The sequence below is a fragment of the Suncus etruscus genome, chromosome X (assembly GCF_024139225.1).
Source record: "Suncus etruscus isolate mSunEtr1 chromosome X, mSunEtr1.pri.cur, whole genome shotgun sequence".
Lineage (NCBI taxonomy): Eukaryota > Metazoa > Chordata > Mammalia > Eulipotyphla > Soricidae > Suncus > Suncus etruscus.
The window spans coordinates 66,971,458-66,994,147 of record NC_064868.1 but is presented as its reverse complement, the minus strand read 5'-3'; the positions used below and the strand labels follow the sequence as shown (position 1 = coordinate 66,994,147).

General features: G+C 34.9%; 1 protein-coding gene across 1 annotated transcript in view; it reads right to left on the bottom strand.

Annotated features, from left to right (window-relative positions):
* The window catches only part of APOOL (apolipoprotein O like), a 43,794-nt gene that overhangs the window by 4,477 nt on the left and 16,627 nt on the right, over window positions 1-22,690 (bottom strand). Inside the window, exons 4-8 of the mRNA XM_049766653.1 lie at window positions 21,640-21,694; window positions 20,060-20,158; window positions 15,378-15,469; window positions 10,395-10,508; window positions 10,086-10,203 (exon numbers count right to left, since the gene is read on the bottom strand). Coding sequence (XP_049622610.1) covers window positions 10,086-10,203; window positions 10,395-10,508; window positions 15,378-15,469; window positions 20,060-20,158; window positions 21,640-21,694 — 478 coding nt within the window. The remainder of the gene's footprint in view (window positions 1-10,085; window positions 10,204-10,394; window positions 10,509-15,377; window positions 15,470-20,059; window positions 20,159-21,639; window positions 21,695-22,690) is intronic.

Below are 22,690 nucleotides of genomic sequence, written 5' to 3'. Positions count from 1 at the left end.
TTGCTCCACTTCATATTTCTTGCTACTGTATCAAAGATTAATTGATTATATACCTGCGGCTTATCTAAGAATATTCAATTCTATTCCATTGATATTATGGTCTGCTTATATTCCAATAACTTTTTATTTTAATTACTACCATTTTATAGTCTGAAGTTGGGAAAAATGATGCCTTCTATCTTCCTCCCAAGGATTGATTTAGATATTCATGGAGGTCTATAGTTCCACATAAATTTCAGAGGTGTTTGAACTATTTCTTTAAAATATGTCATAAGTATTTTTATAGGGTTTGCATTGAATCTGTATAATACTTTGGGGAGTATTGCCATAAGTTACTTTATTAATTTTTCTTTTAAATTTTTCTAATGAGATTCTGTGGTTCAAAATATTGTTAATAAAAATGTGACTAATTTAAATATTATTTTATTAAATTTGGGAGTCAAGTTTTATCTACATAAGAAGGATATGGCCAGTTTTATAAGGAAAATAAAGGAAAGATATAGATTGATATTCAGTTACAATTATTTTTATTATACCTACTTACCGTTTAAATAACATTTTCTCACAGATGAAACCATGTGCAACTACATCACCAAATATATTTAAAAACAACCGAAGTATAAGTAATTAACATACAAGACTTTAATAATAGTTATAGTTAGCCTAGAATTTTCTTAAATTAGGGTTCTTGCTTGAGCTTAGATTTCAAGTTCTGTGAACTTGGATTGGAATTTTCTCTTGATTTGCATTAAATTCTAACTTAAATTGAATGTGTTCAATAATAAACATAGTTAACTATTACAATATCAAAAAACAATTTTATTACAAAGGAAAATGGGGCATACTCATATCACACTGCTAATGCAGATATCTAAAGTTATTTGTACCACTAGTTAACAACTATAATGTCAGGTCCAGAGATATAGTATAGTCGATAAGGTGATTGCCTTGCATGTATCAACCCAAGTTCAATCCCTGGCATAATATATGTTCCCCATAACTGCCAGAACTGATTCCTGAGTACAAAGTCAGGAGTAACCCCTCAGCACCACTGGATGTGGCAAAAAAGAAAAAGAAATGGGGGGTGGAGTGGTGGCGCAAGCCTTAAGACATCTACATTGCGTGCAATAGTATAGGAAAGACCATGGTTCGATACCCAGTGTCCCATATGGACCCCAAGCCAGGAGCAATTTCTGAGCATGTAGCCAGGAGTAACCCCTTAGTGTCACTTGATGTGGCCCTAACGCCCCAAAAAAGAAAGAATTGTAAACAAAATAAAAATGTAACCTGTATTATATAGGTGATCTTGCACTGTAAATATGTAACAAAATTACACATTTAAAATCATTCTGAGAAGGGGTATGGAGCATTGAAAGAGTCCAGAACCAAGCCTGTTTCCTCAAATGCAGTTTTTAATAACTTTTATTGTGACCAAAATGAATTATGAATCTTTCACAGTAACATTTAAGGTACATAGTGACAATGAATCAGGAGCATTCCCACCACCAGTGTTATCATCCCTCAAACACTGTTCCAGCATGCATCCCATATCTCCCTCCTTTGCTCCCTGGACTGCTACTGTTACTGGTCCCCTTGGTGTATAGCTTGTTGTAGATTGGGTATTGATTCTGTTGTCAGTGACTTTGGGTTTGGTGTTTAAGTCTGATCATTTTTTATTTCTACTCAATGTTCATACGACTGTTTGGTTCTGGTAACATCCTCCCCTCCTCAATTTATGAGGTAGCACAAGATGATTCAAGTTATGTGGTTCTGTTTGGAACAGAAAGAAAAAAGAAAAGAAAAAACTGGAAGGAGTCCACCTACAGGTTATAAATATCAATTTAAAAGAAGAAAGGGAAAAAAGAAGAAAAACATAACAAAAAAAGACAAAAAAACAGAAAACCAAACCAGCAACTACAAAAAAGCACAACAGCAACAAAAAAAACACCAAATAATAACCATGAGAATGGAAAAAAATGGAAGAAGGGTGGTGTAACAAGGTTCTGTGCCTTTTTTCATTTTTTGCATAGTCACAGTAAGTATTGGAAAAATTAGAAAGGGCTTGGCCTTAGAGATACAGGGTTTCTCCGCTCTTGAAGCATACTATAATGAAAATAACTACAAGCTTAGTACACACTCATTTTCACACCCCGAGGTCTTTTTATGGTGGCAGGAAAATTTCTGCTCAGTTGTGGATGATAAAATCAGGCCTCTGTAACTAGAGATCTTGGTATTTGCATAGGCCATAGGACAAAGTTTAGGATAAAGTCTTTCTTTACGATTCTAGAATTTCTGCTCAATCACTGTTGTTGTAATCATTCTTCTATAATTAGTGGTCTTGGATTTTGCACAGATCCTAGGACGAAGCCTAGTGTAGTATCTTTCATTATGGTTCCAGAAGTTCTGCTCAGTTGCAGTTGTCAAAGTCAGACCTCTGGAATTAAAAATCTTGGTTATTGTACAAATCCTAGGCTTAGAATAAGTTTTGTCCAGTCATGGTTGTCACAGTCAGTCGTCTGTAGTTAGTGATCTTGTTTGTTTTTGCACAGATCAAAGGACAACATGTCTTCTGATTTCATCTTACCGTTAAGTCATGAGATAGGAAATCCTGCTCTTGGATCAAGTTGTTGTCGTTTCCTCATTGTCACGATGTCATAACAAAATTGGCTAGAGCAGTATTAGAAATTTCCCAGGGGTAGTTTGGTTCCTGGTGCTGTTTCAGGGAACTGTGTTGGTTCTATGTCTGAGATCTAGGGTTCAGGATTGGACGGTCAATATCTGATCACATGGAGTCTAATTTGGTTCCATATGACACATGTTCAGGTTGGGAGGCTCTGCTGTATTATAAAATGTATGGATTCTTATCCCTAGTAGATAAAAGCTTGTTTCTATAAATAAAATTTCTCCATTTTTAGTATGCCTTTGCAAAAAGGAATGGTGCCATATTATATTGCTGGTGCATTTGGGGGTAAGAATGACAGGCTACACAATCTCTGTGCCCTGGTTTGGACCTGATCTTTGATCCCAGGCAAGAGTTTTTTTGTAAGTTTTCATATCAAGAAGAACCACAACAGATGAAGTTAATAATAATAATATATAAGAAGAAATAAATAAAATAATTTTTAAAAAGTAATTAAAGATAAAAGTATGTAAGAGGCTACTTTACATTTGGGAATAAACAGACTATGAAGTATTATTTTAGAGTTATTAATCATATAAAGGAAATATCAGCTTGCCCATTAAAATTTTTGAGATATTCTTCTGGGGGTGAAATCCAGGGAACATTTTCATCAAACAATGTGGTTTTGTTGAGTCTGAGAAAATATATGCAGCAATAAGGAATCAGGTAGTGTCCTTGAGCTGGGGGTCTTTCTGGAGCTGAATTTGGTAGCATGCAACAGTCCAAATTTGGGGGGGGGTGAGAAGAAGGACCACAGAGCATGAGTCAGCAGGAATGTTGGTTGTAATTTATTGCCATGGCATGAGATGTGGGACTGAGAGTGTGCCCTTTCACTTTGGGAGCTAGGTTGTGGCTTATTGTGGCAGGAAGTCAGTCTCGGTAACTAATGAGTTAAGAACTGAGGGTAAAGAGGGTAAATGAAGGAGGGATATTGGATCAATGTCAGGGGATGAAAGGATAGAAGGATTTCTGAAGGGGGAGGTGGGACAATATATAAGAGGGGCTATATACACTTTAGACATGAATTTTTTACAATTTAGCTTTGGCAATGAGAGAGGAGTCCACTGTTTACAAACTCTGTCCACATAAAGTCAGACATTAGTGATCTATTCTTAAGTTGTTTTTAGAGGCCTGACCCTCATAGGATGTGTTTAAACTCTTAAGATATAGTTGTATTAAGAAAAGATAATTAGCCAAGATATAAATTAGGAAAGAATGGGAATTCAAAAGATAAAAAAGAAAAGAAGAATAAGTAAATATGGTGAAATATAAGTTAAAAATTGGTGCGTTGGAGTTGGAAGGTTTTCCAATTTCTAGGTACTTCACACTGATGGGGGTGGACTTTGCTAAATGAAGGTTTCAGGGTTTAGATAGTGGTTAGATGCAAAAACTATGCTTATCCTCAAATGCATTTTACTGTCACCTGATGGAACCTATGCTCAATACAAATAAGAAGTTAGATGAAATAGTTTTTATCAAACAGGCAGATACATATAAAACTATTTTTGTATAATTCGAAATGTATATATTTCCCATATTTTTAGAATTCTGTAACTTCTAAAGAATTTATATTTTTGTAAAATTCTGGTCAAAGATCAACCACTTTAGAAAAACCCCTTTATGGGCCCGGAGAGATAGCACAGCGGTGTTTGCCTTGCAAGCAGCCGATCCAGGACCAAAGGTGGTTGGTTCAAATCCCGGTGTCCCATATGGTCCCCCATTCTGCCAGGAGCTATTTCTGAGCAGACAGCCAGGAGTCACCCCTGAGCACTGCCAGGTGTGGACCAAAAACCAAAAAAAAAATCCCTTTATCTACTTATCTCAAAATAGATTAAGAGATTTCTATTTTTTGTTTTGGGGCCATAACCAGTGGTACTCAGATCTTACCCCTGGCTCTGATTATTAACAGAGTGATCTTCTCAGGGAACCATATAAACTTCTAGGTCAGCTGCCATCCTCTACCCTAACACCCACCCATGCCCAATGGTCTTAGGTGCAAGAAGTTTCAGTACTTTAATTTATGGACACTTTTGTCAAGCATTATAAAGTAGAGGAATATTCAACAAAATCCTTTAGGAATCTCTTCTTCCATTCCATGTGCTTAGTAGAGGCTTTGACTCTAAAAAATCTGACAAAAATTCTTAAATAAAACTCTTTTAAGAAAATAAAACAACGAATTATGACATAAATATCCCTTTAATTTTGAACCACTAGGTTATGTTATTTTGTCTTTTAAGAATGCTCTCTGTAGTATTTTATGGAATAATTAAGGGCTGCATCTTTCTTCTTGGAAACTTCTTAATCTAGTAACATTTCAAGGGCTCTTTATCTTCCTAAAATATTGAAAATATTTTAAAATCTTAATCTTCTGAGTAATTTTAATTCTTCACTTTGCACCTTCATTTATAATAAAAGCATGTCTTGCTTAAAGTTACTTTTATCAGATTTTATAAAAAGCTGATATAATAAAACAGGAAAAGAATAAATATATTTAAAGCAATATAATAATATTTCAAGTATCATTTGTCAATAGTTACTTATTTAAGTTCATACATAAAGCACACATCAGCCAGATAAGCTCTCACTTCAGCCTGGTCCTGTCCTCGTAGATCGTATTTCTTCTTTTTTTTAAAATTACTTTATTTAAACACCATGGTTACAAAATTGTTCATAATTGGGTTTTAATCATACAATGTACTACACCTTTCACCAGCACACAATTCCTGACAACAATGTCCCCAATTTTCTCCACATGCTCCCTCCTACCTGCCTCTGGGGAAGATATCTTACTTCACTCTTTTTATGTCTTCCTTTTTTTCCTTTAGACAATGTGGTTTGAACTATTGTTACTAAAAGGGTATTATGTATATCACTCTATCTCCTTAAAGCACCGAGTTCTTGACCAGACTCTCACATTTTTTCACTAATATGTCAAGCAATTTAGGTTCAAAATGAGATATCTCATTAATAATTCATTAAGTAAAGTTAGGATTTCTAGAAATACTTTGATTGCTCTTTTTACTATGGGGCCATACCTTGCTGTGCTTAAGGCTTATTTCTGGCTCTGTGTTCAGAGATCATTACTTAGAAGTTAGGAGGATCACATGGTGTACCATTGATTGAACCCAGGTCTGCTCTGTGAGACAAGCACCCTATAGGCTATACCATGATTCTGGCCCTAAAATACTTTTATTTCATTTGTAAAATACTTGAATGATTTTCAGCACACAACTTCACAGTAATTTAAACAAACACCGAACAGTGCAAAATACTTATCACATTTCATTATATTTTTCCCCATAATTTAGTTTCTATATACTTCAGTTTATCTACTAACTCTTACTCAAATTCAAGACTTCTGATCTCTTTGGTATACAGTATATTGCTGAAAACATACAATAACTCAAAATTTCAAGTACTGTATTTTTTATGTCTAGAATACCCTGTTGGCTTTCATTTTGAGGACTTCCAAAGCGGTGCTCAGGGGACTCACACAACCAGTTGGGCCAGAGGACTTTACACTAGGAAGGATCATCTCACAGCAGTAAGAATAAAATATATCAAAAAGAATGATGGAAACATTATTAGAGGGCATGTGATGAAAAGGAAACCCTCATTCACAGTTGGTAAAAATATCTTCTAGGGGCTGGAACAATAGCACAGCGCAAAGAAATTTGCCTTGCACGCGGCCAACCCAGGACAAAAAGTGGTTCAAATCCCGCATCCCATAAGATCCCTCATGCCTGCCAGGAGCAATTTCTGAGCACAGAGCATGGAGTAGCCCCTGAGAGCCACTGGCTGTGACCCCCCCAAAGAAGAATATATTCTAGTTCAGCCTTTATAAAAAAAATAGTAATGGGATTCCTAAAAATAGTAACAATAGAAGTCTCATAGGACCCAGTGTTTCTACTTGTTGACATGTACCACCAAGACATAAAAACATTTACCCCAAATGGTATATAAGCATATATGTTCCTTACAGTATTTGTATAATCCAGGATATGAAAACATTCAAATATTCAATGACAGATGAATGTATAAAAAGTTATTTTATAATACATAATGGAAAACTATAGAGCTATAAGAAAAATAACCATGGTATTCTATACCATCAGCAGGAATCGAACTTCTACCAAAGAAGCTCCTACTGCTGCCCTACCATAGATTAATTGATGGCTCTTATGACACCCTGACGACTTGGTAACAGCAACAACTTGCTTTTCAGGGTAGGGATCTCTGCATTGCCACATAATGGTAAGATGAAACCAGAAGATGCTTCACGTCACTGTGACTTTGACACAGGATCTGTACAGAATTCTGGATCTCTAACTAAAAAAACCTGACAGCAACAATTGTGATTTGAAGAACTACTACTGGGACCACAGAGGAAGACTTTGGGATTGGATATCCTAGTATGCTTGTAGCTAGGAATTGGTCTATTGCCAGAATATTTCATGGGTAATATCTGTTTTTAGGCCAAAGGTTTTTCCTTTCTATTTCTCCAATCAAACAACAACTGCCACACACACAAACCTTTTTATTGTACTTTTTATCTCTTACCTTTAAAAAAGAGAGCTTACTAAACCTTCTGTATTGTATTAATGGCTTTATTGGATATACTATAACTTTCACAATTATACTTGCTACTGAACATTGTCTTCTTTCTTCTCTTTCATTTTACAGTTTTTTTAATCTTAATAATTTTGCTTTCCATTATCTTGAAACAAATATATTATAAGTTATGTCAATTATTTTAAATAAGTTTCTTTAAATAAATCCAGGGGCTGGAGTGGTGGCACAAGTGGTAAGGCATCTGCCTTGCCCATGCTAGCCTAATTCGTTTTATTACATTTCTCTCTGTTTCATTGTGAGTTTTTGTAGTGATTTATCAATCTTTTCTTATTTTTTCAAAGAACCAACTTTTGCTTTTTTTTTATTTCTACTTCAGTGATTTCTATTCAAAGCTTTCTCATTTTCTTCTGCAAACCTATTTGTGATGTACTTCTGCTGATCATTTTCTAATTTTAAAGCTGCCATTAACCTATTTATGTAGGCCATTTTTCCTTTCTTATGCGTGCTTTCAAAACCATAAACTTTCCTCAGTATCGTTTTTGCTGTCTCCCGTAAATTGTGATAATATGTGTCTTCATTGGCATTTGTTTCAAGGAATGTTTTGAATTCCTCTTGATTTCATCTCTGATCTACTGGTTGTTCAGTAGTGAGCTGTTTAATTTCCAGGTGTTAAAGTTTTTCTTCTGTGTCCTCTTGTAGTTCACTTTTCATTTCAGTGCCTTATGATCTGAGAAAGTTTTCTGTACAATTTCTATCCTCTTGATTTTATGGAGATATGTTTTATGGGCCAGCATATGGTCTATCCTGGAGAATGACCTAGGTACATTGGAGAAGAATGTGTATCCAGTATTCTGGGGATGGAGTCCCCTATATGTATTTACTAGTTCACTTTATTCTATTTCTCTTTTCAGAGTTGGTATATTCTTGTAGGGTTTCAGCCTGATTGACCTATAAAGGGGTGACAGGGCAGTACTAATGTCTCCCACTATTGTGTTGCTTTGATGTCTTCTCTCAGATCTGTAAACAATCGTATTAAATATTTTGCTGGTACCTCATTGGGTGCATATATGGTTAGGAGTATGATTTCTTCCAGCTGTACACAACCATTGATTATTATGAAATGTCCATCTTTGTCCCTTATAATTTTTCTGAGTCTAAAGTTTGAGTCATCTTATATTAATATGGCCACTCCAACTTTTGTATGGAAGCTGTTTTCTCGAATGATTTTCCTCCAGCCTTGCTTTTGAGTCTACGTTTGTTCTGTTGTTCTCTCCTCTGTTGCTCCTCAGTCTGTAGTGCAGAGAGGATGCTGCCTCAACGCCATGGCAACAGACAAAAAGTCACGCCCCCCATACCACATGATCTGACTGGACCTGTGTGGTGCCACACAGAAAGTCACGTCCCCCCCATACCACATGACCCGTCTGGACCTGAGTGGAGCTGGCCGCTGGGGCTGCACACAGGGCGGGCACTAACGAGGCTAGGAGCAGAGTCCTGACTCCTGGAGTGGGTGCCTGGCACACAGAAGAGCCAAATTAAAAGTACAAAGAGCCACATGCGACTCGCGAGCCGCAGGTTGCCGACCACTGGTCTAATGGGATGATTAAAGAAATAATTCAGTAAAGAGTACTTGTGAAAATTATTATATCTCACAATGGGCTCATTAAGTCACTAAGTCACAGTTTAAGGTATTACTAAGCTATCTGTCACTAGTTAAACCTTCCATGATGATTTTGTTTACGGAGCTCCATTGTTTTCTATACTACTTTCCATCTAATTTGGTGTGCTCCTACTGGGCTGATAATACTGTGGAATTTGGAGGATTCATTCTACAGGAATTCCATGATCTATACAAATGGGCTTATGAGTCTCAGCAGCTTGGCTTTTTATAACTCTTCCGAGATTACTGGTGAAGCTGCACTGTTCTGTAGAGAGTGGGGATTGTGGGATGTGGTTATGGCTTTCAGCAATATGGGAGTAGAGAAGGTGGCTGTCTTCTACTTCTAGAAGACCACAGTGTTCTCAACCCAAAAACTGGTGTATCTGGAATTTTCAAAGACTTGGCTTCTCTGTGAAGCAGTGAAGTTAGGTCATCTGCATAATTGTTCTAGTGGGCTGATGTGTGGTGTGGTTATAGCTTCCCAGGCTGTGGCAATTGGATAGTTGGCCCTACCCCTCCTAAGAGCACCCCATAGTTTTCAGCCCGAAGATTGTTGTATCCATGACTTTTAGAGGTTTGGCTTGAATCTTTTCTGAGATTAATAGTCTAAGATTAGTGCTATTTTTGAAATTTGAATCTGAAAAATCTCTCATCAATTAAACTGAATAAAAGGTGGAAACTAAGGCTGATAGGAATAAATAGCACAGGGAAAACTCTTTTCTTCCCTATAAATAAGACTCATTGTAGCCTATATATTGATATATGTATATATAAGGTAGTCAAATCTAAATGGAATATAATGATATAATACCTGTAAATCAAAGCTAATATATATTCTATATATCAATAAAATCTAGAAAAGGAACATTTTACTCCACATGATTAAAAACTCACATTTAGAAAGTGACACTTAATGCTTCATTAAACCAAGCTGCCACTGCTAGTCTATAATTCATATGCAAAGATCTGCATTGTGAAGTATGTAAATAATAGAAAGTCTCAAAAGTTTGAGAATCACAAACTAGACATATATAGAATATAGGTAAGAGAAAGATAAAATGTATTTGAAGCAGTCACAAATTCAAATTAGCATTAAGTAAATAAAAATGTTATTCAAAGTACAATTCTCAAAGATGTTATCAACAAAAACAAGATGAATTATTCCAAACAAACCTGATGTAGTTTCTGGTTTGGTTTTGGTCTTAGAGCTGAGTTCTGGCGACAAAGATACCGGATGTTTCGGATCATGAATTGTTTTTGCAGGCATTTTCATTTCAGCAGAACTTTCTATCTGTGAAACAAATAGATGTTTCTTCATAAGTATCTTATCAAAATAATAAAATATCCCACAAAACTATAGCATATGAAAGTATTCTATTAATTTAATCTCATTTCATTCACTCACTGACTTATGATTCCCATTATAAGCTAACACCATCAAATCAAAAACCAGTATTTCTTTCTGGTTCATTGAAATTCTACCTTGTTTTTTTCCTGAGGTTCAAGAAGAGACTCATTTCTGGTTTTCTTTGTCCACAATGACTGAACTGCTTCATATATTTGCTGGCTTATATCATATGCTCTTTTTCCAGACACCTAATTAAAAAGTGACCCAATAACATGAATTTTTAAATATAAAATTAACATAACACATTTGACAAACACTTAAAATATGTAAGAGATTTTATATTAACATCCAGGTCAAAAATAGACAATTAAGGTCAAAGAAATAACATCTTCAGATCATAAAACATAAAGTTTCATTTTCTAAACATAGTATTAAAATTACTCCACATAAAGATTGCTCCATATAAAGACTAAAACAACACAAGGGTACATGGTCTTACAGCATATATAAGTGTTAATCAGAACTTGTTCACAATTGCCTTTATTCTGTATGCCAATTAATAAAGGATCTGCTATAAAAACCATAAATGTTAAATATCCATTAATGGAGATTAAACCTGACAGAAATATACATAATGCTATGAGATTTGATATTTCCACTGATGGATAAGCATGCAGTATGATTTAGCAAATATTTTACTAATAGGTATACAGAATAGTTTTATGTGCATGTGAATAGAAGCAATTATGAGGAAAGTGTGATTGCACCTTAAAAAATACTAGGACCATCTAATTTTCTTATATTTCCTTAGAAAAATTCTTTTGTTTGATATCTGAATTAAAGATTATACAGTATGAATTTTAATTACTGCCATACTGCATGTTTACCTACCACATTAGCAGCAACATTATGAATCTTAAATCTTTGAGAAATTTAAAAACTAAATTTCATATCAAAATGATTATAAAAATTTAGATGGTAGAGATGTAGCCTGACCATCAGATGTGGCTTTTGAGATCAATGCTGCCCAAAAGCACCTGTAGAATCAGCATGATCTGAGGTGAACTGGCAATGCCCATGGGGGATGGAGCCTGATAGCTTCTAAACGACATTATAAGGGGCTGCACACTGACAAGCAGCTGTGGCTTTGGAGACCAACCCCATCCAGAAGCATCTGCGGAAGCTGTGTAATCGAAGCTGAGCTGGCAATGCTCAAGACGGGTAGAGCCAGAGGAGCCCAGCTCTTTCACTTATCAGCTGTGCACATCTAGCCAATGAACCCAATCATAACAAGTAGGAAAAAGGCACATAACAAACATCACAAATGGGGGAAAATGAAACAAAAACATACATAGACAATAAAGGTGGCAGATCTGATAAACCAAAATGTACCAACCACCTAAGTTAGCCTCTCAGATAAGGAGTATAGAGAAGAAATATGGAGGATGTTCATAGAACCCAAAGAAAGCATAGGTCATGCTGAACAGAACACAATTAAGAATAAAGAGGATATGATGTTAGAAAACAGAAAACTCCGAACTAAAATAAAAGGTCTGAAAACCTCAGTAGACGAAATGCAAACCTCAATAGAAAGTCCTTTCAAAAGATAAAAAGCAACAGAAGATAGAATTAGTGAGCTGGAAGATGAGATGCATAACTCCATACAATAGAAGAGATTGGAGACAGCCTTAAAGCAAATGATCTGATAATTGAAAAAAAATACTCAAAAAATGTGAACAGATGAAAATATATAGTCTTTCATAAACTCAAAAGAAACAACATAAAAATCTTTGGAGTCCCAGAAACCCAGGAACAAAATTCCCAGGAAGAAATCCAAACACTGCTGGAAATAAATAATAATGAAGACACAAATGACCAGAATTTATGGGACACAGCAAAAGCAGAACTAAGAGGAAAATTTAATGCTTTGAAATACACATCAGAAAAAGAATATGGGGCCTATGTACAAAGCTTAATGACATAGCTTATAAAATTTGAAAATGATCAAAAAAAGAAACCAAAATTAAACAGACAGAATAAAATAACATAGCTTAGAGCTGAAAGCAACGTGGTGGAAATCAATGAAACAATCCGAAAGATCAAAGAAAGCAAAAGCTGGTTCTTAGAAAAAATAAACAAGATTGATAAACCACTAGTAATCCTGTGGTACTTATACACAATGGAAAAATATGTAGCTGTCAGGAAAAATGAAGTCATTAAATTTTCCTGTACCTGGATGGACAAGGAAACTATTGTGATGATTGAAATAAGTCAGAGGGAGAGAGACACAAAATAAATAGTCTCACTCAGCTACAGGATTTAAGAAAATTAAAAGACATTATTGTAATAATAAACAGAGACAATAGAGATGAGAGCTAGAAGGACCTGCCCATAATATGAAGCTTACCACAAAGAGTGGTGAGTGCAGTTAGAGAAATAACTACACTAAAGCAGTGCTTCTCAAATAGTGGGGCACGCCCCCCGGGGGGGGGGCGCAAGGCTACATAAAGGGGGGTGCATTTAACCTTGGCAAAAAATGTCATAGCAAGCTAAGCCCTGTGTTTATGTCTCTGTATGTCTCTGGAGCTGAGAGTTGCTGTGTCCTGCTTCAAACCCCGCTTCGAAAAGCTATGCATGGAAAAACATGCTCATTGTAGCCATTAATCCAGACATCATCTCCAATTAAAAAATCAGCTCAAATTATTTTATATATTTTTGTTTTTCAGCTTAATAAATATACTATTTGCAGTTGTGCAGGGAGCGACTAGGGGGGCATGACAGAAAATAATGGAGAAGCACTGCACTAAAGAAAGATATTATTTTAAAAAAAATAGCAGGTGAGGGGCAGGCATGATAGTACTGTGGATAGGGTGATTTCTTTGCATTTGGCTGATTTGGTTTAAATCCCTAGATATCGTATGGTTCCCTAAGCCTGTATGGAGTATTACCTGAATGCAGAGCCAGGAGTAAGCTCTGATGGAGCACCTCTTAATGTGGTCAAAAAAACAAATGTGCAGAAAGTAGGTGAAAGGAAGAAGTATCAGACTCTAAGTCTCTGGTAAAGAAACATAAAATACAAGGAAATCGCAAAACATTCCCTGCTTGTGGGTTGGAAGAACTAATACTTAAAGTTATTACCCTACTCAAAGAAGATACAGATTCAGTGCAATCACTGTGAAAAAAAGAAAATGGCTTTCTTCATGATCGTAATTCAAGTACTAGTAAGATTTTTTACAGAACCACAGAACTCCCTGACAGCCAAAGCAATCTTGAGAAAGAAAAACAACAGTGAGAAATCTATGGAAAGCTTGTGTGTCACAGTGTTAACCAGCTCAAGTTGGTCCAAAGACTTCAGTCTATAGCTGAAAAATAAGCTGAACCCCAATATGGGGCTCTGGATGTCCTGAATTCTTTCTGGATTGGTGAAAATTCCACATACAATTTCTTTGAGATTATCCTCATCAATCTATTCTGAAAAGCTATCATAAGAAATCCTGATACTCTTTGGATCACAAAACCATTCCACAGGCACAGAGGTATATGAGGGCTGACATCTGCAGGCATCAAGAGCCATGGCCTTGGAAAAGGTCACAAGTTCCACCAAAGCATTGGCGGCTCCTGCTGTGCAATTTGGAGATGGTGCAATATTCTTCCACTCCACCACTACCCCTAATAAGTAACATTTGCAAAAATCCTCACCTAATAAACAGTCATGTCTACTTACAAGTGTTCTTTAATTTGTTAACTAGTTTGCAGATTATTTCCTGAATGCATTGTCAAATTATAAAAGTTAAAGTGTAATAATATTTGAAGACTATTTGATTTGTGTATTTAGTTTCCAATAAGGTGCTTATGTCTTTGCTTTATCTTAGATATGTCTATGTTTTAAAATGCTGTTTGGTATATTAGGTGTAAAATAAATTCTGTTAAAAAAATGGAAGAAAGGAGGTATATTTTTAAATGGTCAACTATTTAATCTGAAAAAAGCAGAATATGTGCTATTAATAAGGCTAATATAAGAAAGATTCAAATCAGGAAACGCACAGTCATAGGAAAGTCCTACTTCAAGAGAGAAAAACATACATGTTAATTTAAAACACAATATTTAGACAAAACATTTATAATGTTTAACTTCTTTCTTTAATATTTTTCTTCCTGACCAATAGTTCTGATGGTACAAAGTTAGAAGGTATTATTGGCTACATATAATTTTACAGTTTTGAGAAAAGGAATAACACATATTCTTAAGTCCATTATGCATCCCATGTTATATGTAAAATATGTAATATATTGGTATGCTATAATCTTCCAAATTTCACACATGACATTCAGAGGAAAAGTGTTTCACTTTTAGAAACATAACATGACCTAACATTGAAGAACTTTTAGGAACTCATATTAGTAGCATCTTTATCACATAAAGGTTTTTTTTTATTTTGGGCCACATCTGGCCATGCTCAGGAGTTATTCCTGCCTCTGTGCTCAGAAATGACTCCTGGCAGACTGGGATACTGGGAATCTAATCCAGGTCCATCCTGGGTCAGCTATGTGCAAGGCAAATGCCCTGCCGCTGTGCTATCTCTCTGGTCCCTTTCCAGCAATTATTCTGCATCCATGTTTTATTTTACTCAATATTTACTTTTATAATTAAAATATGGATAAATACTATAAATTTTATCTTATAAAACTGAATCTGCCTACTCAACTATCTATCTTTTTATATGTATATGCATGGGTAAATACTTACAGCAATATTTTTGTTTATTTGGGGGCCAAACCTGGCTTGATACTCACTAGGTGCTTGGGGACCGAAACATGCAAATGGCTGAACCCAGAGCTCAACAAACAAAACATGAGCTCCAGCCCTTCAAGCTGGCCTCAAATAACACTCTGTCAAATGTTAACATCAATATTGTTTCTGGATGGAATACTTTAAATAGATGTTTTTGTGGGGTTTTGTTTTTGGTTTTTGGGCCACAACTTATGTAATTCTTGTTAACATAAAATATTATGAACTCTATTTCTGAAAATTAAATTTTCACTGCTGTATGATACTTAAATATTATCATATTCAGAATTTGAATATATTAGAATTTTGTTACCATTTAAACACTTACCTTTGCAATTATTACTGACTGAGCTGGATAGCAAACAGTTGTTCCTAAAGTAGCCAGTCCAAGTGAGTAAGCAATCTTCTTAAGCCTAGAACCTATGGAATTTAAAAATAATGATTAAACTACAGATGCTACCAAAGACTTGGTTTTACAGTTTTAGTGTACTCCCTATTACCTTCAAGCAATTTAGCGACAGAGTAACTGTTAAATTATTTCTCATAATAATATCCATTGACCTACAATAACAAAACTTAAGGTTCAAGGTCACAATAATGAATAAATAAGCTACAAGTAACATAAGGAGAGTGATAGTGGAGGATACTGGGCACTTTGGTGACAAAGAGCTGTAGTAACTATATATCAAAACCATAAATAAAAATGCAATTTTAAATGCTATATAAATTCTAATAATAAAATGAATAGTAATTAAGGTAGAAGGATGTAGAGATATTATAACAGAGAAGATGTCTGCCTTGCACGCAGACAAACTGGGTTCCATCCCTAGGATTGCATATGATCTCTGGAATGATACCTGAGCCAAGAGTTAACCCTGAGCAATGCCTGGTATGCACCCCAAAAGCAAAAAAAAAAAAAAAAAAAAAAAAAACCCACTAAGATGGCAGTTAGGCTCAATTCAATTAATACCCACTAGATGTCATGTTCAAAGTGGTCTCTCTCATATGTAGGATATTATGAACAGATATGGGAATAATAATTCCCCCAAAAAACTGAGAAGTTGTCTTCAAAATAAAGCTTAATAATGAAGTGGGCAGGATGGTTGAGGAACACTGGGATAATGGAGGATGTGGTGCTGAAATAATTCATATATGAAACCAAACTAATAAATCATGGTGCCCAAAATTTTAAAAATAAAAATAGAAAAATAAAAACAATGTTTCAAACTAATAAAGATAATTACCTAAACAAATGACCCTGATGATTTTCTTGGCATTTTCTAGGTATAATCTGAAGAAACCAAAAATTGTAACCACAGTTTCCATATTTGTGCACCATTTTAACTGAATACTCTCTTTAAGACCTTTTAGATTGTTTTTGTTTTTGATTTATAAAATATTTTTTCTTGAGGCAGAGCAATAGCACAGCTGTAGGATGCTTGCCTTGCACGTGGCTGACCCAGGACAGACATGGGTTCGATCCCCAGCATCCCATATGGTCTCCCAAGCCAGGAGCAATTTCTGAGTGCAAAGCCAGGAGTAACCCCTGAGTGCATCACTGAGTGAGGCCCCAAAAAGCAAAAAATCTTTCTTTATCAATACCTTGAGATATTCAGAAGTTACACCTGGCTCTGCACTCAGGAATTACTCCTGGTAGTGCTCAGAGAATATATAGGGTTCTGGCAATGGAACCTGGGTCAGTCACATGCAAGGCAAGTGACCTATCCACTGTCCATCCCCTCTTTATACTTTTATACTTTAAAAAAAAGTAAATTAAGTCCTTAAGAATGTGAAAGACAGGGCCAGAGAGTACCGTAGGTAGGGTACATCTAGCCTAACAGAGCTGACCTGGTTAAATCCCCAGCATCCCGTATGGTCTTTCCAGACCTGCCAGGAGTAGTCCCTGAGCACAGCAAGAGGACTGAGCCATGAGAACCACTGGGTGGGGCCAAGAACAAAGATGTTTTTAAAAGGCTGAAAGACCAACCAGGTAATTAGCTAAGAACTCTAAAAGGTGTATATGTCTCCTCCATGTCATTGATTTAGAACACTAAAGTAAAATTTAACAATTCCAGATACCTTAAAGTATCATTCATTTCCAAAAGTGCCTTACCAAAACATTTTAGAATAATTTTTCATTTTTAAGAGTAAAACCCTTTCAAGAAAAACAATTTTCCAAATAAAACCTCACTAGATGTTTCAATATTTAAAAATTTATAAATTACAACCTACTCTGGATTGTCTGGGGAAAATATTGCAGTATGAAACTCTGAATATTTCCCTTTTTCACTTCAATTCATAAATATATGGTTATGTATCTTATTCTATTTCTTTATTTGTATATGCCCACTATTATCCCTCAAAAATACATGAGTTTTATTTAAAACTCCTAAATCAGTTAGAAGTGTTATAATATTCTAAATTTACTCAACATAAAACCAGACTCCTCTTGAAGTGCATATTATAGTTTGTGCTAGTCAGACCAGTTTCCCAACTGGTCTAGCTCTTCTCTAGATTAAAGGCCTTTCTGTCCAACTGTTATTGTGATTTTTAAACAAAATGAATGCATATTCTTTCTTAAAGAAATTTGATTTTGAGTTTTCTTATGTCATTAACTTTGGTCAAGATAAAAACCAAGAGCATATAAAATTTTATTTGGTGGCTATATAGTACAGAGGGAGAGTGCTTCCTTGAATGAGGTCATCTTGGGTTTGATCCCTGGCATTCCATATAATCCCTTGAGCACTTCCAGGAGTGTGAAACCAAGAGTACCCTGAGTGAGCATCACTGGTGGGTGACTCAAAAACCCCCAAAAAGAGCTAAGATATCATTATGTGCTCTAAATTATGTGCTCTAAATTCAAGATGCTCACACTAAGCAGAAAATGTATTTTGGTTATTAAACAATTTTAATTCATATAAATCTTTCCAAATATTTTGATAGCAAGAGATACTTTGTCCCTGTTAATTCTCTTCTCCTGTGCATATTGTAGTTGCAGTAAATGAGATAGATACGTTTAATTGCTTGATTGTATGCTTTGACTGTGGTACTTGCTGGAGGTCAGATATCAAATTCTGATGCTTTTATACTTGCCCACGGTGATAACTGGGAAACCCACTCCTTTTGCTGCAGTGCTTATACACATGCTTGTTAGGCAGGGTCACACACTAGAGTTTTGGTGCATATACATAAGCCAGCCAATAAACAGCACCTCTGCTCACACTACTTTTCAATTGTGAGGTTCACTAAGAATTGCCTCCTTTCATTTGTGCGCATATACATCACTGTGGTAGAACTGAAAACTGCTGATGGCAACAGGATTACAAACAGCAAGAACTGCCAAGCATGTAGTAAAGCTGCCAGTATTGTGCTTGGCGCAATTCACAGTTTCACAATTGTGAAGGAGGCACTTTAGCTATCTGCCAACTTTCTACCTCTTATCAAGGTTTACAAACTGCACTGCCGTCAGGATCATTCTAAAGAGTTTGGGAGTGGCACAGGGATTGAAGTCAGTCTAACGTTTGCAAAGCAGATGCTTTAGATAGTGAGCCATTTCCTAGTCCCCCATAGTTAGAATTTTAAGAAATTAAGGACATAAAATTATCTTGAAGAAAATAATGAACTATACTTTTAGATTGATTTTTTTTAACACAGATTCATTGAGACTAAGATTTTTGCATGTATCAGTGGTTCAATCCTTTTGTTGGAGAATACTATTCTTTTGTATGGATGTGCCACATCTCCATAAAGAGACCTTTAGGTTTTTGTCTGAGGGCTGGTACCTCTCACACCTGAATATGAATGTAGCATTAATAAAGGTATTTGCATTGTCTCTACACTTGGATTAATGAGGTAGGGTGCAAGGTTTTAGCCAGGATCTTTAGGTGCTTGGAAGACTAGGCATAAGTAAATTTTAAAAGGAGGAAAATAAAAACCCAGACACCATGTCTGCACTTGGCCAGTTCCATAGACAGACTCATTGGAGGTACAATAATTTTCACAAATTTGCTTGTTGCTACATTTTTTTCTTCCATCTTTTTTTCCTTTTCTTTTCCTTTCTAATAATTTTTCTCCAATTTACCTGGAAATAAATGTATTATGACCAGATATGTCAATTTTGTGATACATGTTCTTTTTTTTGGTTTTTGAGCCACCTGGTGACTCTCAGGGGTTACTCCTGGCTATGTGCTCAGATATCGCTCCAGGCTTGGGGGAACCATATGGGATGCCGGGGGATCAAACTGAAGTCTGTCCTAGGCTAGCGCAGGGCTCTGGCCCCGATTCATGCTCTTTAAATTAATAAATTAAAACTTAAAAGGGGGACAAATAGTTAGGTATTTTATCCTAGTTTTTTCTGATTATTATCAGAGCTAACAAGAAGTCTGTACACAGGCTGTTCATTTCTCCAGGGCAACACACAGCTGTAGGATTATTGAGTAAGCATATTTATTCTCTTAAAGAATCATTTAAAAATTAGATACCATGATTTACAATGTTAACAGGCTTTATGCAGATAATATTGCACCAGGCACTCCACCAGAGATTTACCCCCAACCTACCCTGTCCCCGTCACAGTAAATTCAATTTTGCAGATGACTCTCAAGTCCTACTGCCTTTGGCTATATGTTACTCCCTTAATATGTTTCACTATATTTAACTTCATAAAAACTATATAAATCATTTTTATAATATTCATGCCATTTTGTATACTCACCAGAAGCATTTAAAATGTTAGTTGCTAAGCAATCTTAAATATAATTATATGACAAATATTTTATAATTTAGACATTATAATAGGTGTCTAGTGGTGTTTTTGTGGTTTCATTTGCAATTCCCTACCAATTAATGGTATTGAACACTTTTATATCTAATCAACATGATCTACTGAAGAAATTTATAAACTTTATAGTTGCATGCCCTAATAATACATTACTAAAATCATTAAGATTTCCTATAAAATTCAGAAATTAGTATATCACTAAAAGAAATAATGTAGTTTAAATGTCTTACCTTTTCTCGCCAAAATCAATCCTGCCAATCCTGAAACTGTAATCACTCCAGTTTTTGAAAGAAAATCTTGAGGTGGATTCTTCAGATAGCCATATGCATCTCAAGAAATCAGTTAAAAATCAATATAAATGACAAAACACACTGGGCATTAGGTATTAACAGATGGTTTATAATTATCAAAAAAGTTACACAACTAATGATTTGAGAAGGAACTTAGAAAGCTAATTACTTGTTACAAAAATTTTTTACATACTAGATTTAACTATCAGTTTTATTAATAATAAAGGCATTATTAGTCTTTTTTAAGTCATTATTACTCTTTTTATTTGTTTTTGGGCCACACCCAGTGACCCTTAGGGGTTACTCCTGGCTACACACTCAGAAATCGCTCCTGGTTTGGGGGGCCATATAGGACGCTGGGGATCAAACTCTGGATCATCCTAGGTCAGCGCATGCAAGGCAAATGCCCTATCACTTGTGCCACCACTCAGGCCCTGCATTATTACTTTTAAATGAAATGTGGTATTGAGCATAACATTGTTATAATAATTATCTTAACAATGATTATCATAAAGTTAAATCCTGATAGGTATTATATCTCCACAACGGAAAATTGTCTGGTTTTATCTGTTCAAGTATTTGAATAATCCAGTAAGAATTTAAGTACTTTAAAGGGAACTTTGATAATAGTCTAAAGGTACTTGAGGCTACTAAAATCTGCATACCTATACTTCCTAATAACCTCAAAGAAGCCATTGTTTTTAATTAAAAATATCAAGAAGCTCTGTCAAAAAGCATAAGATTGAACAGAAACCCAAATTTCTTATTTTTAATGTAAATTGTTTCTGGTACCATACAATTTCAAAAACACACTCTTCAATTATAATGGTGATACTAATTTAATAATATTCCTCAACAAATATAATTTGAAATACTTTGCATATAAGTGAAATAATGATAACATACAGGTAACTTATGAAGGTAAAAAAAATATAAAACATCCACCTTTCTGCCCATATACACTAATTTCATAGCTGACAGAATATTGGGAAGTTATTTATATTGCAAAACACCACTACCAAATTACCAGAATCTTTATATATTTATGTATTTATATATCTATAAAATATATTTCATATATTTATATATTTATAATATATACTAGGGACCAGAGAGAGAGGTATAGCTGGTAAGGCAGTTGCCTTGCAATGTAGTCAATCTATAGTCAATGCCTAGCATGCCACTGTTTCCCTAATCCTCACCAAAATTGAGCCCTTCACACAAAGCCAGGAGTGACCACTGTGCAAAGCCAGGAGTGCCCTGCACCAGAAACCTATACTGTAATCAAATATAATTGCTACCCAACATTACCTTTAATATTCTAAGATATCTGAGTTGGCATATACAGTGTTTACTAGCAAAAAAATAACAAAATATTATATATATTAAAAGCAATTAACACTTATATAATGTAATGTTAACAATGGAACCATGTTTCTAATTAAAAATTTGAGTGTATACTCTGGGCTTTATGGTTAGTAAAATATAAAAGAGTATTCCCTAATAGTTCATTCACCTACCTTTTCCAAATTTTGCTGTATCCAATACGCGACTTTTCACAAAGATATATACACCCTGAGTAAAAAGAAACATGGAAAATATTTGCAATTTTTAAGATTTTTAAACTGATATCAAATTCTCTATCTACAATACTGTACTGCAATGTTGACTTAGCCAAATCTAAGCCCAGTTTTTGTAGGTATTTGCTAAGGAATAGTATTGATTTTTTTATTTTACTTTTAATTCTATTTAACATAGACAATATCTGTTATTTTGTCTTATAAAACAAGTTATAGCTATAAAATAATCAGAGCATCTCAGAAAATTGAAGATATACAAGATTTATCATCTTATTTATAATGACCAAAAAATTAGAATTTAAGGGCCCAGTGCAATACCACAGCTGGTAAGGCATTTGCCTTGACAATGGCCAACCTGGGTTCAATCCCAAGCATCCCATATGGTTCCCCGAGCTTGTCAGGCATGATTTTTGAGCACAGAGCCAGGAATAATCCCTGAGCCAGCTAGGTGTGGCCCAACACCCCACAAAAACTATATCTTAAATAGAGCATGAAGAAAGGTGTATACTTCAACTTAAAAAGCAATATGCTATGAATAGAGACACAGAAGAAATATAGATTTCATCTTTATAGGCTAGTATCAATCTAGTTTTTATAGAAGAACATAAACCCTCTACAATTCAAGATTATAGATCACTGAATAATCAAAGTTTTAAATATTTTTCATTTACTTGTTTTTACTTATTTTAATAATAGGTAAATTTTACATATATTTATTGAGTTATTGAGGCACTATTACAACTGACACTGAAAGACATTGTTGGGATAATAAAAAATGCCATACCTGTAGTACTGGTAATAATTCTACTGCTAGATAATGCTGGTTCTAATTGAAGGCAAAATATTAAATAAGATGAATTTTACTTTTGTCCAACAGTTAACTTTAGACAGAATGGTCAATTGAGCTACAACTAGTAAGGAATTATTTTCGTTTAAATGAATAATAAAAATCTCAAAAGTTATCTTAGAATGTCACATGTCAGTCAATGTT